Source organism: Gadus chalcogrammus, chromosome 4 (assembly GCF_026213295.1).
Source record: "Gadus chalcogrammus isolate NIFS_2021 chromosome 4, NIFS_Gcha_1.0, whole genome shotgun sequence".
Classification (NCBI taxonomy): domain Eukaryota; kingdom Metazoa; phylum Chordata; class Actinopteri; order Gadiformes; family Gadidae; genus Gadus; species Gadus chalcogrammus.
In genome coordinates, this window is record NC_079415.1 from 21,550,610 (window position 1) to 21,563,051 (window position 12,442).

The 12,442-nt window shown below is 44.8% G+C and overlaps 1 protein-coding gene across 1 annotated transcript in view; it reads left to right on the forward strand.

Moving 5' to 3' along the window:
• Positions 1-6,593, forward strand: part of xkr6a (XK, Kell blood group complex subunit-related family, member 6a) — a 36,582-nt gene extending 29,989 nt beyond the window's left edge. The window contains exon 4 of the mRNA XM_056588841.1: positions 6,071-6,593. Within this exon, the coding sequence (XP_056444816.1) occupies positions 6,071-6,593 (523 nt within the window). The remainder of the gene's footprint in view (positions 1-6,070) is intronic.
• Positions 6,594-12,442: the final 5,849 nt, after the last annotated feature.

Here is a 12,442-nt window from a genome sequence, read left to right on the forward strand (position 1 = left end):
GTCGAGTCTCATTGGCGGGCCAACGTCTCTGGGCGGGCCAGGCAGAGTAAGGGGAGGAGCTGAGATTCCTCATGACGTCATGAGCACAGATTTCCAAATCAGCGCGCTTGAGCCTCCGTTTTTTCAAAGGCGAGCAGAACAGCTAGTGCTCGTTTTACACCAAACGCAAGTTTTAGCCACTGGGGGACCATAGGCAGGCTAGGGGAACTCATATTTATGTTAGAAAACCTCATAAATTGAGATTTTCATGTCATGGGACCTTTAAAGAAAACACGAAAGTGGTCAGACAAGGAAGGATCAATCACAGAGAGATCAGAAACATTGAGGCCCTTTGTGATAACCAGGTCTAGAGTGTGCCCCTTACAATGAGTAGCTTCTTTCACATGTTGAGACAGTTCAAATGTGTCCAAAATGGTAAAAAGTTTTTTTGCACACTTGTCATTCAAATCATCAGTATGAAAATTGAAGTCACCAGTTATAACTAGACAGTCAAATTCTGTGGAGATGCTAGACAATAATTCTGTGAAGTCATCGAAAAAATTTGCAGAATATGTGGGTGGCCTGTAAATAATTAATAGGAGAACTCTGGGGGAGCATTTCAATACAGCACTAAGGTATTCGAACGATGGAAAATCATCAAATAACATCTGTTTCCCCTGAAATACATTTTTAAATATAGCAGCAACACCTCCACCTCTTTTTCCAGATCTACATGCATCAGAAAAGTTATAGTCGGGAGGAGCTGTCTCTATCAGAACGGTTGCACTGTTATTTTGTTCCAGCCATGTTTCAGTTAAAAACATAAAATCCAGTTTAGAAGTGTTAATAAAATCATTAACTAAAAATTATTTGTTATTAAGAGACCTCACATTAAGTAGAGCCATCCTGATGGTGCTGTTGATAGGCTTTAAGGTTGTTTTTGGTTTGGAGGCAATAGATATGAGATTTGTGAGGTTAGCAGTGTGTCTAAGTTTCCCTTTGTTTACTCTCTTAGTGGTTACAGCATGAATGCGAAAGTTGCCCTGCTTTGACGTAGGCAACCTTGGGTTCAGCAGATTATGAGAAACTTCCTTTATACTGTGTCTACGGCTGAACCCTTTTTTGTCTCAGTAATACTCAGGACTACTATCAGTACGGTGGTGGGGGTGGGGCGCCATCCTCCTGGGTGTTAGCAGCCTGCGGCCATGACGTGGCGATGCTATCATTGACACAGATGCAAGTTTGATGCCAGCATATTCCAGTTTCTTAAATTCGGCTGGAAAATCGCAAAGGGAGTCATTGGAGCTGGAGTTGTTGTTGTGGCTATGGGAGAGATGAGGCTGGAGGTCATCGTCGATGGGGGAATGCAGAGGAGGGGGGTGGCCGTTCCTCGCCAAGCCAGCATCAGCGATGGGGGAGGGCACAGTGTTGATGGCGTCGGGCGGGCTGTTGTCTCTCTTCAAGGTCTGTGGGCTGTCTGCTATCTGTGTGTCAGATAGTGGCAGAGTAGTTGTGTGGGGGAGGCTGTAGTCTCGCTTCTTCTCAACCTGTGCTCTGATTGTGGCCTGTGCGTCAGACCATGGCAAGATTGTGGCCTGTGCGTAAAGCGAGAAGAGAAGATTGTCCCTCAACAGTTTTGAGCCTAACCTGTTTGGGTGTAGGCCATCTGCTCTGAAAAGATATTTGCGCCCCCAGAATAAGACTCTTTCATTGCAGACTCTGGAAAGCCATGTATTCAGTGCAAGTAGACGACTGAATCTGTTTATTCCCCTGTCAACTGTTGGTATGGGTCCACTGATGGAAGACTTGATGTGTATTTTGTCCAGTGTATCCAATAGATCAGTGTAATCCCTCTTCAGAAGTTCTGACTGTTCTCTTTGAATATCATTAAATCCTGCATGCACAATAATCTGTGAGATTTTGGGGTTTTCCAATATGATTTTGACTAGTTTATGGTTGATATCACTAACCATTCCATATGGGAAGATGCATGTTTTGATCTTCTTACCGGTTATATCCTTGATAGTTGAGTCTCCTATAATCAGAGTGTCTGGTTCATCTGCTTTCTCTGAGATGGGCCCTTGTTGGACGGTGGCAGACACATGCGCAGCCCGCCTCCGTGGCGACTGGTTGTTCCGTCTCTGTCCGCACTGTCCATCCAGACGCATCTCGGGGCTCAGGGGTGCATCGGTGGCAGGCGCGTTCGTGGACTCTTGAAGTGGCAGGAACCGGTTCTTCAGTGGCAGGGTTGATTTGAGTGACGGGCTAATCCGGCTGATAACTTTAGCTTTGGGTAGCTTAGCATTTGGTGTTGAGTGAACTTGTTGATTCACTTTGGTATGTTGCTTTGGCTTAGCGCCGACTCTGTTCCAGTGAGACGCAGCTGGAACTGTCTCTCTCTTGTCCAGCTTCGGGAAGGATACAGTGTAGCTTTGATCATCTTGCTGTATCTGAGTGAGCTCAGCAAACTCACCCATCGGCACTGTATCCTGTGATAGTCCTTTGCATTTTTCTACTGCTGCTAGTCTCGTTTCAATTAAAGCCAATGTCTGTTTCGGTTTGGCGCAGTCTGTGCATTTCCCAGTCTCCGTGCCTGAGATATCCGAATACAGAGGCATGTTGGCGATAGGAAAGTCCAAGGCTTTTTCTGCGGTCTGATCCGGGAGTAAAAAGTGCCAAAATGTATTGTTGAATCGAGCGATTGAGGACGACGGAAACAAACTATATACTGTTAGGTAAATAAAATAAGATAAAGTAGATCTGAACGATGAATTAAGTCGTTTTTTCCATTTATTTTTCTATTTATTTGTCTTAATTTTGCTTTAGTAAATTGGTGCTGTTGGTGTGTGCAATTTCTGCACGGTAATAAATGTTCTAAACAAAAACCTATTGTGCCCCCATTTTTTTTTCCTGTGCTCGGGACCACTAAAAAGTTAGTGTAGAGCCCTGGGTGAGGGTTAAGCCTCTGCACCTACAGGGAGTGACAGTGAGTCATGTTCATTGTCGTGGGTCAAATCAGTAGTTATTTTGAGTGGTGTCTGAGTTTGGTTAGCTGTTGGCTCAGCTGGGGCTGCATAGCTAATGCTTACTTTTGATGTATCAGGTTCAGCTGTCTGGGGAATTTTAGTAGACTCCTGGGGCCGTATTCACAAAGCATTTTATCTTGCCGCTAGGAGTGCTCCTAACTCGCGCTAAAACATTTTACGTAGGAGTTTTTTCTTAAAAGTTATTCACAAAGCCGCTGAGACCTACTCTTACTAAGGATAAATCACAAAGAGTGAACTAAGAGTGACGCGCCGTTGCTATGGATTACGTCAATTCTCGTGCACGAGTTTAGAAGCTGTCAGTTCGGTGATTGGTTGTTCAGACGAGCCCACTGAATCACCGAAAAACAAGGAAATAGCCTAGGCTAGAAATGAATTCCTATTAAGTAGTTATAGTGCAGTTAGCAGAATACACTCATGATGACAATTTTGTGCAGACCACGATAATGACGTTGTAGCCTGCACGTTCAAGAGAGAGAGAAAGCAAACAATAAAAATACGTAAAATCTAAAAGAAAATAAATGTTACGAACTACCCAAGTGTTGACTGATTTGTGCCAAGGTGTTTACCTAAAATGTGTTTTCAAAGTGATCCCTAAATGCCTGTCTACTCGGTTCCACACGGCCAAATTCCTTGTAATGTTGATCGCCATCATCATCATCATCATCATCATCATCATCATCATCATCATCATCATCATCATCGTCTGGCTGTGGAATGTTCCTCCGCTTGCAAAGGTTGTGTAGAATGGCACATACAGTGATTACTGTGCTTGCCCTCTCTGGGGTGAGGCGTATTTCGCCGTGGAGGACATGAAACCGACGTTTCATCTGCCCAATTCCTCTCTCCACAACATTTCGTGTATGTTTGTGTGCTCGCAAAGAGCCAATACGATGTGTTTTACGCATAGGACTAAGCGTAATCTGCGTAATCACTTACATGTTACACTTTAACTGTGCTCCCGGTTGTGGATTAAGGTAGGGTGTCTAGAGCCACGTCTTGCATGGATAGTCACTGTCACCCAGCAAGTGACACCAACTCCTACATCTCAAAAAGCTGCCTCAGACCAAAATGCGCGAATCATGGGTAGATGAAGATCCAGGCCACTTTGCAACAACATCCAGTATGCTATGTTAAAATTTGCATCAAAAACAACCTGCGTGTTGATGGAATGCACTTTCTTCCTATTGACGAACACGTCCTCGTCTTTTGATGGCGCAATTATTTTTATTTTTTATAAGTTATATATATATTTTTATAACTTATAATTTTTATAACATTTTATTTCGGGACTAATCGGATTATTCCTGTTAGTCGGGGATGTTATTGCATCGCGCATTAACTCCACAATAAGTTGAATACCCTAACATTTCGTCTCGCAGGCATTTTAAGATTCTTTGTGAATAGGTCTTACTGAGTTAGGAGTCCTCTTGAGGACTTTTAAGCTCTCCTAGACTTAGGTGCTACTTTTAGTCCTAAAATACTTTGTGAATTGCTCTTAGTGAAAAAAGTTAGGAGTCCTAAATTTAAGAGTGACACGCCCATTATTTTTAGGAGTTACTCCTAAATTCGCCAGTTAGGACCTACTTTTAGCCCTAAAATCCTTTGTGAATACGGCCCCTGGGTCTTTTGTCAGGTAAAGTGTCCTGTAAGAACTGGATGGTCTCACCTGACTTAAACTCGACAATAGCCAAGCCTTTCAATTGAGGTTCGGAACTAACAATCTTAATTATCCTTTCAATGGCACCAAACTGTGCCATTGAAAGTAATTGAGGTAATCAAAAACCTCAAAGGCAACCTCATCATCAATTAAACCTCCCACTAAAAGAGAGTTGGGTACTTTAACGTTTTTAGTCTGAATGGCATCCATTTTTCCTTTTACCTCATGACTACAGAATTGTTTGAGGTAAGTTACGTCAGTGATAACTGCAATAAAGATGTCAATCTATTCAACCTTTAAACCTCTCCTGGCTAGCTCGCCAAGTTTTGTGTAGCACCCGTGGCCTTAGCCAGAATGGGTAGATAGGATGCTAGCATCAGTCCAGGTTCTTAAGAAGCTAAACACTAATGACTCACGAAGGGAGTTGGTGTTGGTTGAATAGATGAGCAATCTTTAATGCCTTTCATCATAAAACATTGACATTTGATACAAAATAAAGCTTTTGAAAATAACAAACAAAATCAAAAGAATAAGTCCTTTGTAGCTGGATTCCCCAGCTACAGTACTCGTTGGGAAAGGAGTTGTTCGGTCAAGGAATGTCTAGTTGAGGGGGGGATATCCCGATATGTGTGTTTCAGTTTCTCTTACTACTACCCGGGTAGGTTAGTGTGTATCTATTTGTTGTCTTATCTGTATGAATGGATCTTCACAATCGTCCATGGCGGTGTTCACGGCTGGCCACGCCGTATCCAAACCATCCACAGTGCTATTGGGCAAAGCTTGCCATCGTAGATTCAATCTTCCTTGGATCAAACAAAGAAAAACAACTGGAGATTCAAGTGAACAATATAATTCACGGTAGTTATCTTGTATTTTCAATATTCAGGTCCTGCCGTCTGTCCAGTGTCACGGTTCAAGGTGACCCCCTGGAAACAGGGTGCTCATGTGTAATTTCCTTTTATTGGAATTATGTTGAGCGCTCCCTACTGGAGAACTCATGCAATTGCATCTTTAAATAATAAAGGGTTTAGTAGCCCTCTATTCCATATGGGTTACATACAATATATATGTGATAAATCATTTTTCATAATATATTCCTAATGTAATGTTTGAGAGGTCCTTGTATGTGCAAACAGACTGATGCCTAATGATTGGGAGCCACGAGTGAACTAATCTGCTGATCACTCAGTGTGCTGCGCATACACAGGGCCACTGAAATACAGGCGACGTGAGTGAGTGTCAGTGAGTGTGTGAGTGAGGGTGTGAGTGAGTGAGGGCGTGAGTGAGTGAGGGCGTGAGTGAGTGTGTGTTGAACGGCAGTTCAGAAACCCATTTCAACTGCCTCCCCACTCCCCGCTCTTCCCCTCCTCTCCCTCCCACCTCTCAGGTATGCATACCGGGACCCGGCTCTGACCGACTGGTATGCGTCTGAGGCGCTGTGCGGCGTGTACCTGTGCTTCGCCGGCGGCGTCCTGGTCATGCTGCTGTACTACGGCTTCCTCCACCCGGCCTCCGCCCACCTCTCGCCCAGCCCCGCCTCCTCCTGCTGCGCCCAGCTGCTGTGGGGGCTCCCGCTGCCCCCCTCAGCCCCTCCCTCCGCCCCACCCACCCCGGCGCACCTGGCCCGCTCGCAGACGGAGGAGGACCTGGCCGACGACACCTGCCTGCCCGTGTTCCAGGTGCGCTCCTCGGCCTCGGCGGCGGCAGCGGCGGCGGCCAGGCTGGAGGGCCCGCTCATCAAGATCGACATGCCCAGGAAGAGGTATCCGGCCTGGGACGCGCACTACGTGGACCGCCGGCTGCGGCGCACCATCAACATCTTGCAGTACATCACGCCGGCCGCCGTTGGAATCCGCTACCGTGACGGCCCACTGCTCTACGAGCTGCTGCAGTACGAGTCCTCGCTCTGAGTTCCCGGGGCCGGGGGGTGGGGGGGGTTGGGGGCTGCTCTACGAGCTGCTGTAGTACGAGTCCTTGCTCTGAGGGCCAGGGGCCGGGGGGGGGGGGGGGTGCCCGCTGCTCTATGAGCGGTTGCAGTACGAGTCCTTGCTCTAAGGGCCAGGGCCCGGGAACGGACGGACGCAAATACGCAAGGACACAGATGCGTCACGTCAGAGGGGATGCAGTGTGACCGGTGTGTGAGTGGGAGAGAGAGAGAGAGTGTGTGTGTGTGTGTGTGTGTGTGTGTGTGTGTCTGTGTGTGTTTAGAGATCAATGCGGGAAAGAGTTGCTGTTCACTCCCAAACTGTGTCAAATAGAAAGCACAGGAACAGTGATGGGACCCTGTCACAAGCAAACAGGCACACACATACACACGCTGGTTTCCAGAAATCCAGCGTTGACGTGAGGCTCCACAACAATGTGTCACATTCGGACATGCAAACGCACAAAGACATGGGCACAGACACACACACAAACACCTGCTGTGATCTCAGGCCTGTGAGTCTAATACGATGACTCAACAAGCTGCTTCGGTTTGAGCTCTGTCTCTTTCTACCTCTTTTCTTTGTTTCTCTACCTCTCTCTCTGTCTCAATCCTTTCTGTTCTGTTCTCACTCTCACACTCTCTCTCTTTCCATCTCTCTTGCTCCGTCTCTCTCTCTCTATCTCTCTCTCTACCTCTCTCTCTCACCCCTACCTCTCCTTTGGCTCTTTTCATTTCACTCCGTGTTCTGCTGTGATAAAAAAAATCTCTTCAAAACAACCATAACAGCAACAACAACAGCAGTGGACAAAAACAAACACATACAGAGCTGAAGCACACGCGTGGCTACTTGCATGCCTCCTTGGTGTCCCACGTCTTTATACAAACCGGTCTGGAAGAAGCTGGAAGAGGCCGGTCTGGTCTATTATCAGTAGTGAACCCAGTGTTAGCTGAACAAGGGGCTGGATATATTTTTATGTAGAGAAGGCTTCTCAGCTGGTTTCTTTGTTTGGTTTTATTCTTCCTCGGAGGTTCAAGGCTGGCAGTCCAGAGTCTCTCGGGATATGCCGGAAAACATGCATTGTCAACAAATATTTGATTGAAGGTATGTGTTGGTGTGTATGTGTGTGTGTGGGGGGGGGGGGGATATTCACGCACTGGATACTTCGACAACTCTCAAGCACACAGTGGTTAAGGTTTAATGTGGGTGCATCTTCCCCTGTGGTGCTCTGTCTCTACAGTTAATATTAACAGTATATTAACTGTCTCACATTGTTTATATATATATATATATATATATATATACATATAACTGTGTCGTACAGGTCATATACAGTGAGGTGGTCTGTTAACATCCTGTTACAGTGCGCTGTGCACTTTGTTGAACATTTGAGTAAAATCAGCTTCGGTCCTCATGTACATAAGTGAGTGTAAAACACTAAGCACAGCACAATGAATAATCTAACCTAGACCAGGGCATTTTGTGTTTTTCTGTGTGTCTGTGTGTGTGTGTGTGTGTGTGTGTGTGTGTGTGTGTGTGTGTGTGTGTGTGTGTGTGTGTGTGTGTGTGTGTGTGTGTGTGTGTGTGTGTGTGTGTGTGTGTGTGTGTGCACGTGCTGTAGCTTCCAATTATCTTATTTCCTTTCCGGGGGGTATTGTGGGTGATGAAGTCCCCACTCTCCCAACCCTTCACCCCAGACGTGACGCTTGTTGCATTCATTATGTTTGTTGTCCCCTGCAAGGCGGGCTGTTGCGGAGCTGGTCGGCAGGGGTCTCCCACCCTGTACCGTAGAGCCTAACATCACAGGCGCTCTCATCATTGCGATAACGAGGGAGCACGAGACCCGCTGGCATGGCGGTTAGCCCGCTCACATGACTCCTAGCCACGGGAACAACAACAACAACACGTTGCCTCTGTGATGACGAGAGGTGTCATGGCTTATTAGGAACAACTGCTGTTGGCAGAGAGCGATGACACATACACAGGACACATAGCCCAAAGACAACGATATGACATCGGTTCACATGTAAGATCGTTCTAGTCGCAAGCTCCAACTCCTGGAGGTTTAAAGGGGTGTATTTAAGCTATTCTTGTTGACGAACACGTCTTATTGGATTTGAAACCACAGAAAAGTATTGACACATAGAAAATTCCATATTATAGTAAGAAAATATATTATTTCAATAATAACCCAGCCCCCTAAAATGCGAAAAACGCCTAGCACGAGTAGTAAGCTTTGGTCGTGCTATTTGTGTCTCACATGCATTTATTCAGATTGTTTTATATTTAGTTATCGGTTTTGTATTGTTCCATGTTATGTCATGGTTTAATTTCCTAACTTAAGCGATGAGCATTTCGAGGAGATAGTAGAGCAATCCCTTTGACGTGACAAAACGTTAAAATCTTCAGCGGTGCCTCGAAGCTTGGAGCTAGGAGGGCTTTTCTGCGGTGCTACAACATAACATACGCAGGCTCCACTGTCCTGAACATTGTCAGCTGACAAACTAAACAACTGCAATTGGCAAGCCACAGGTCCTCATATGATAGCCAGTTGCTAACCGCCAACTAGCTTAGTTCCACTTTTTTCGAATGGTGCAAGTGACTCATTTATATAAGGTGCAATAGAGGCAGGTCTTATTGTCTCTCTCTTAGAGGTCTAGGGTGCAGTAACTCCAGCAGCCCTTCACATCTCTGCCAAGGCTTTAGGCCCACCCCCTAGACCAAACACAAAACTGCTCTTCCTGTCCTGCAGAAGCTATGCAAGTCGCCGAAGCAGAGACACACACACACACACACAAACCCCAAGGACACACACTTACAAATACACCAATACATACACACACATATGGGCATGCACAGACAGAGCAGTACAAAGGTACACACTTCTGGACACACAAACTGTTGCAAATGTAACTACACATACACTCAAACACGCATGCATACAAATACTAATATATTCACACACACCATGACAAGGACATAAAACACTCGATATAACACACTTGTGCAGACCCACACTTATGCAAACTCACTTGTTCACACACACATGTGCACAGACAATTGTGCAAACACACACATGCACATACACACTTGTGCAGACGAACACTTGTGCCAACACACATGTGCACACACACACTTGTGCAGGCACACACGTGCACACACATACGTGCACATAAACACATGTGCAAACGAACACTTGTACACGCACACACACGTGCACACATCCACACACACACGTGCACACAAACAGGCCCACACAAACATACAGTCCTGGCTCGCCTCCACTCCCTGTTTGATATGGGATCAAAGTTCATCTGGTGCTACTGAGGAAGGCCACGTACACTCACGTGCATGTGTATTTGCACAAGACACAAGTGACAGCCAAAAACTCCTTCACATGTTTGTAACTCAAACATACAAAAGAAACATACAAATAATGTAAATGTGTAGGATTATAGGGCAACGGACAAATAACAACTTATCCCTTTACTGTGGGCTCTGGGCTGTGTAAATACTGTGTTGTCAGTGCACACAACATCACACACACTTATTCTGGTTCAAGAGACACAGTGACACGGATGGGAGGGAATCCATGAAACTTTATCGTTGATAAATGCCACAGCTTCCATCATAAGGTGGGCATGGGTGCATGAGGCCCATCTGAAACAGGCTTTTGTTTGATGGTTTTTCATACTTTGTGTTTAGATTTTGTTTTACTATTTACCGTTATTTTTGGGGTAGGGTTTTGGTTCACCCACAGTTGAATAGAGTTGAATATCTGTCTAATGTATGAATTTACAAAAAGTATTGACAAAAAAAAAAGAACAGCCTAGCACATGAAAAACTTGGAGAACTTCACATGATTGAGGTCAGATCTAAAGAGTATTGTCCGTTATTCTTCCGTGCTCCTGCGTATTGTCACTGTGCTGTGATGTCCAGTACTCCTGAGGTGTAGATTCTTGTCAAAACTTTGTTCTAAATGCGCGAAAAACTGCTCACACATGAAGAAAATACTTGGTTTGACCATTGACGTTTTTGGTCTTGGACTTTAAAAACTATGTAAATGGTTAAACTTTTTAAAATCAAGGTATAATAAAATAACATCAACAATACGTTCTTAGAACACAATGCTGTTTTTCTTAAATATTTACGGCAAAAGAAAATACATCAGTACCCTCCCGACCCCAACCGTTGCCAAGGAAACCACCATCCGGCCGCATACGGTGCTTCTCTCCACAGTGGCCCCAGCCGCTGTGCACGAGAGGCGGGGCGTGCACAAGAAAAACAAAGGGTCAGCTGTGAAGCCTGAAGGTGATGAGGAACCACGAGGGTCTAATTCGGGGGTCTCCTCCATCTTGGAGACTGTGTGAACCAGAACAGAGAAACCTGAGGTCTTCCACCGGTCCCCAACTCTTCCTTTTCCTTGTTGTAGCATCAACATGGTTTTGAATGTTTTTTATGATGCTATACAATTTTTCTTTTTTATTCATTGATTTTAATGTTTTTGTTCATTTATGATGGCCACGATACATTCATTTCCCCCATGTTTATTCTTAAGTGGTGTAAAGGGGCAGTGTGCAAGCCCACCCTCGGCCTACTGTCTGTTTACTGAGGCCGGCTGTCTGGCTGTCTGTCTGCTGAGGAAGGTTCTACAGAGGAGATAAAGGTGAAACATGTCAGCTATACCTGACCCAGTCGGGGTAGATAAAGGAATGTGTACTTGATTGTGTATAAAAGCAAGAATTGTATTTTTATTTTTTTGGGTGTATCAGGGTTGTAGCCTAGTGAGGTACGCACAAGGCCATGTTAGGATGCCAATTGGCATGAAAGTAGGCTTAATCCCCTTCTCTGACTTGGTGTATATTCAAATTTGGTACAAGAAAATACGGATGGATGTCCAACACATTGAAAAGATCTCATATAAGCACAGGGTGTGGCCAGAATAGACCTAGTGATGGCCTATTGAGGGACACACAACTATTTTGTATTCATTTCTAGTCTTGCCCTGGCATTACAAAGGGCCCATACTTTTTGACTACCACATTCATTCCTTGATAAGACGAGTAGCATTAGAAAACCTTGCTGTGTGAAAGTGACTTTGATGTTTTATTCAGGAACTTTCTTGTGGTTGCCGTTTCTGATTGTAAATACCTTCTCCATGGTAACCTCCTTCTCCTTTGGGTCCATGCTTGGTGGTTATTGTTTACCTATTTGTTTCAATGGCTCTGTCTAATGTTAACGATCTACGTTCTTTAAACTAACTGGACTGTAAGGGAGTTGGGGGGGGTTTCGGGCAAACCATGTTTTTATTTTTTTGTCTGTGCGATCGTGTTGTTCTTATAAGCACATTAAGTAGGGTTGAGGGAAATAGACAAACTCTCCAGAGTAGCTTAGGCAGGCATACGTTTTAAGATATAGGTCAATTGATTAAAGAGAAATGTATTTCTATCGCAAGACGGTAGATTTGACAATGCCTGAGTAGTGTTTATTAACACTGCAGATTGTTCTGAATGATCATGAACTTTAAATGATGTATTTTCACTACAGTGAGATTTTACTTTGATACAGTCGGCCTACATGCATGATACAAAGAGTTAAAAATCGCTAAAGCATATGAAACATTGCTCAATACAGCAATCTGGATCAAACTGCTGGAAGATGATGTCACGTCATGCCATAGTATGATGAGTGACATCACTTTGGAATGATCTACAACCAATAACCACTGGTGCTGTCACTGTTGGATTCAGATTTATTTTTCACCTTTGCATTTCTCGACTTGGTGATCATGGTATTGTAGTGCGCAGGAAATTGTGTTGTAAAATAGAGAAAAT